The 973-nt window shown below is 42.3% G+C and overlaps 1 protein-coding gene across 1 annotated transcript; it reads right to left on the bottom strand.

Annotated features, from left to right (window-relative positions):
• Positions 1-253: 253 nt before the first annotated feature.
• LOC106512285 (cilia- and flagella-associated protein 44) lies at positions 254-792 on the bottom strand (the record flags this gene model as incomplete). The annotated part of the gene is given in 2 exon segments (XM_014000942.1): positions 254-309; positions 497-792. Coding segments are annotated over 2 exon segments (296 nt in total), but the record flags the coding sequence as incomplete, so codon positions are not given.
• Between the last annotated feature and the right edge of the window lie 181 nt (positions 793-973).

The following is a 973-nucleotide window of genomic DNA, read 5'->3' as shown; positions in this document are numbered from 1 at the left end:
GCACATAAACAACTTCTTTCATGATGAGTTCAGATTTAATGTTCAACTTTAAAGTAAAAGTATCATTTTTGGGTTTTAAAAGTAAAAGTTACAATTTAAAAAAAATGGTAAAATTACAAATCCTCAAAAAAATTACTGAAATACTGTAACAAAGTAAATGTACTTAGCTACTATAAACCTCTGGGCCATAAAGTGAGGACGACGGACAGGAAGTGACATCATCAGTCCCAGTTAAGTGTTTTTTCTCTCTCACCTGTAGGCTGCTGGGTCCTGGATGTCCGGAGCCAACGCCTCAGCTTCAACACCAGCCTGAGTTTCACACAAACAAAATCTAATTTATCTTTTTAAATTGATCCAAAGTCAGTTTGAGCTTCAGATCTGTGTTAAAAGCCTTTTTTTAAATAAAACCTAAGAAAGTAAAGATGGCAGCTCTTCAGTGAAGCAGTGACAGTTCAGGTGTGGTTTAGTTTATTATTTGTATTAAAAGATGACTGACCCTGGGTGAAGGCACCTGGGCCTGGTGTCTCTGCAGCTCCTCAGGACGACGCAGGTAGAAGGACAAGATGTTGCCGTCGTCCGCGGCCGTCAGCACAAACAGGTCATCGTGGCTGCAGCGCACGTGTCTCAGGAGGCCGTACTGGTTGTTGTGGACGCTCAGGGACCAGCAGGCCTGCATGGAGGTGAGGCCGGGGTCATCAGGCTGCAGAGGATAGATCCTGATGGAGCCAGAGCTCATCCCGCAGAGGAGCAGCTGCCTGCTGGAGCTGAGGAACCACAGGAGGGACAAACAACAACAACAACAACAACAACATCACACAGCTGATCACAGCTGAGCCTGTTTGTGACAAAAACACTAAGATGATGTCAAATCCTATACATAAAAACATCCTAACTCACTTTTTAGTTAGCATTACTCTGCTATCAATACACTGTGCAAAATATAACTTCAGTTATAAAAAAATATGATTTAAAT

The sequence above is a fragment of the Austrofundulus limnaeus genome, unplaced genomic scaffold (genome assembly GCF_001266775.1).
Source record: "Austrofundulus limnaeus strain Quisiro unplaced genomic scaffold, Austrofundulus_limnaeus-1.0 Scaffold5441, whole genome shotgun sequence".
NCBI classification, from domain to species: domain Eukaryota; kingdom Metazoa; phylum Chordata; class Actinopteri; order Cyprinodontiformes; family Rivulidae; genus Austrofundulus; species Austrofundulus limnaeus.
The sequence above is the reverse complement of the archived record's forward strand: the minus strand, read 5'-3'. Positions and strand labels throughout refer to the sequence as shown.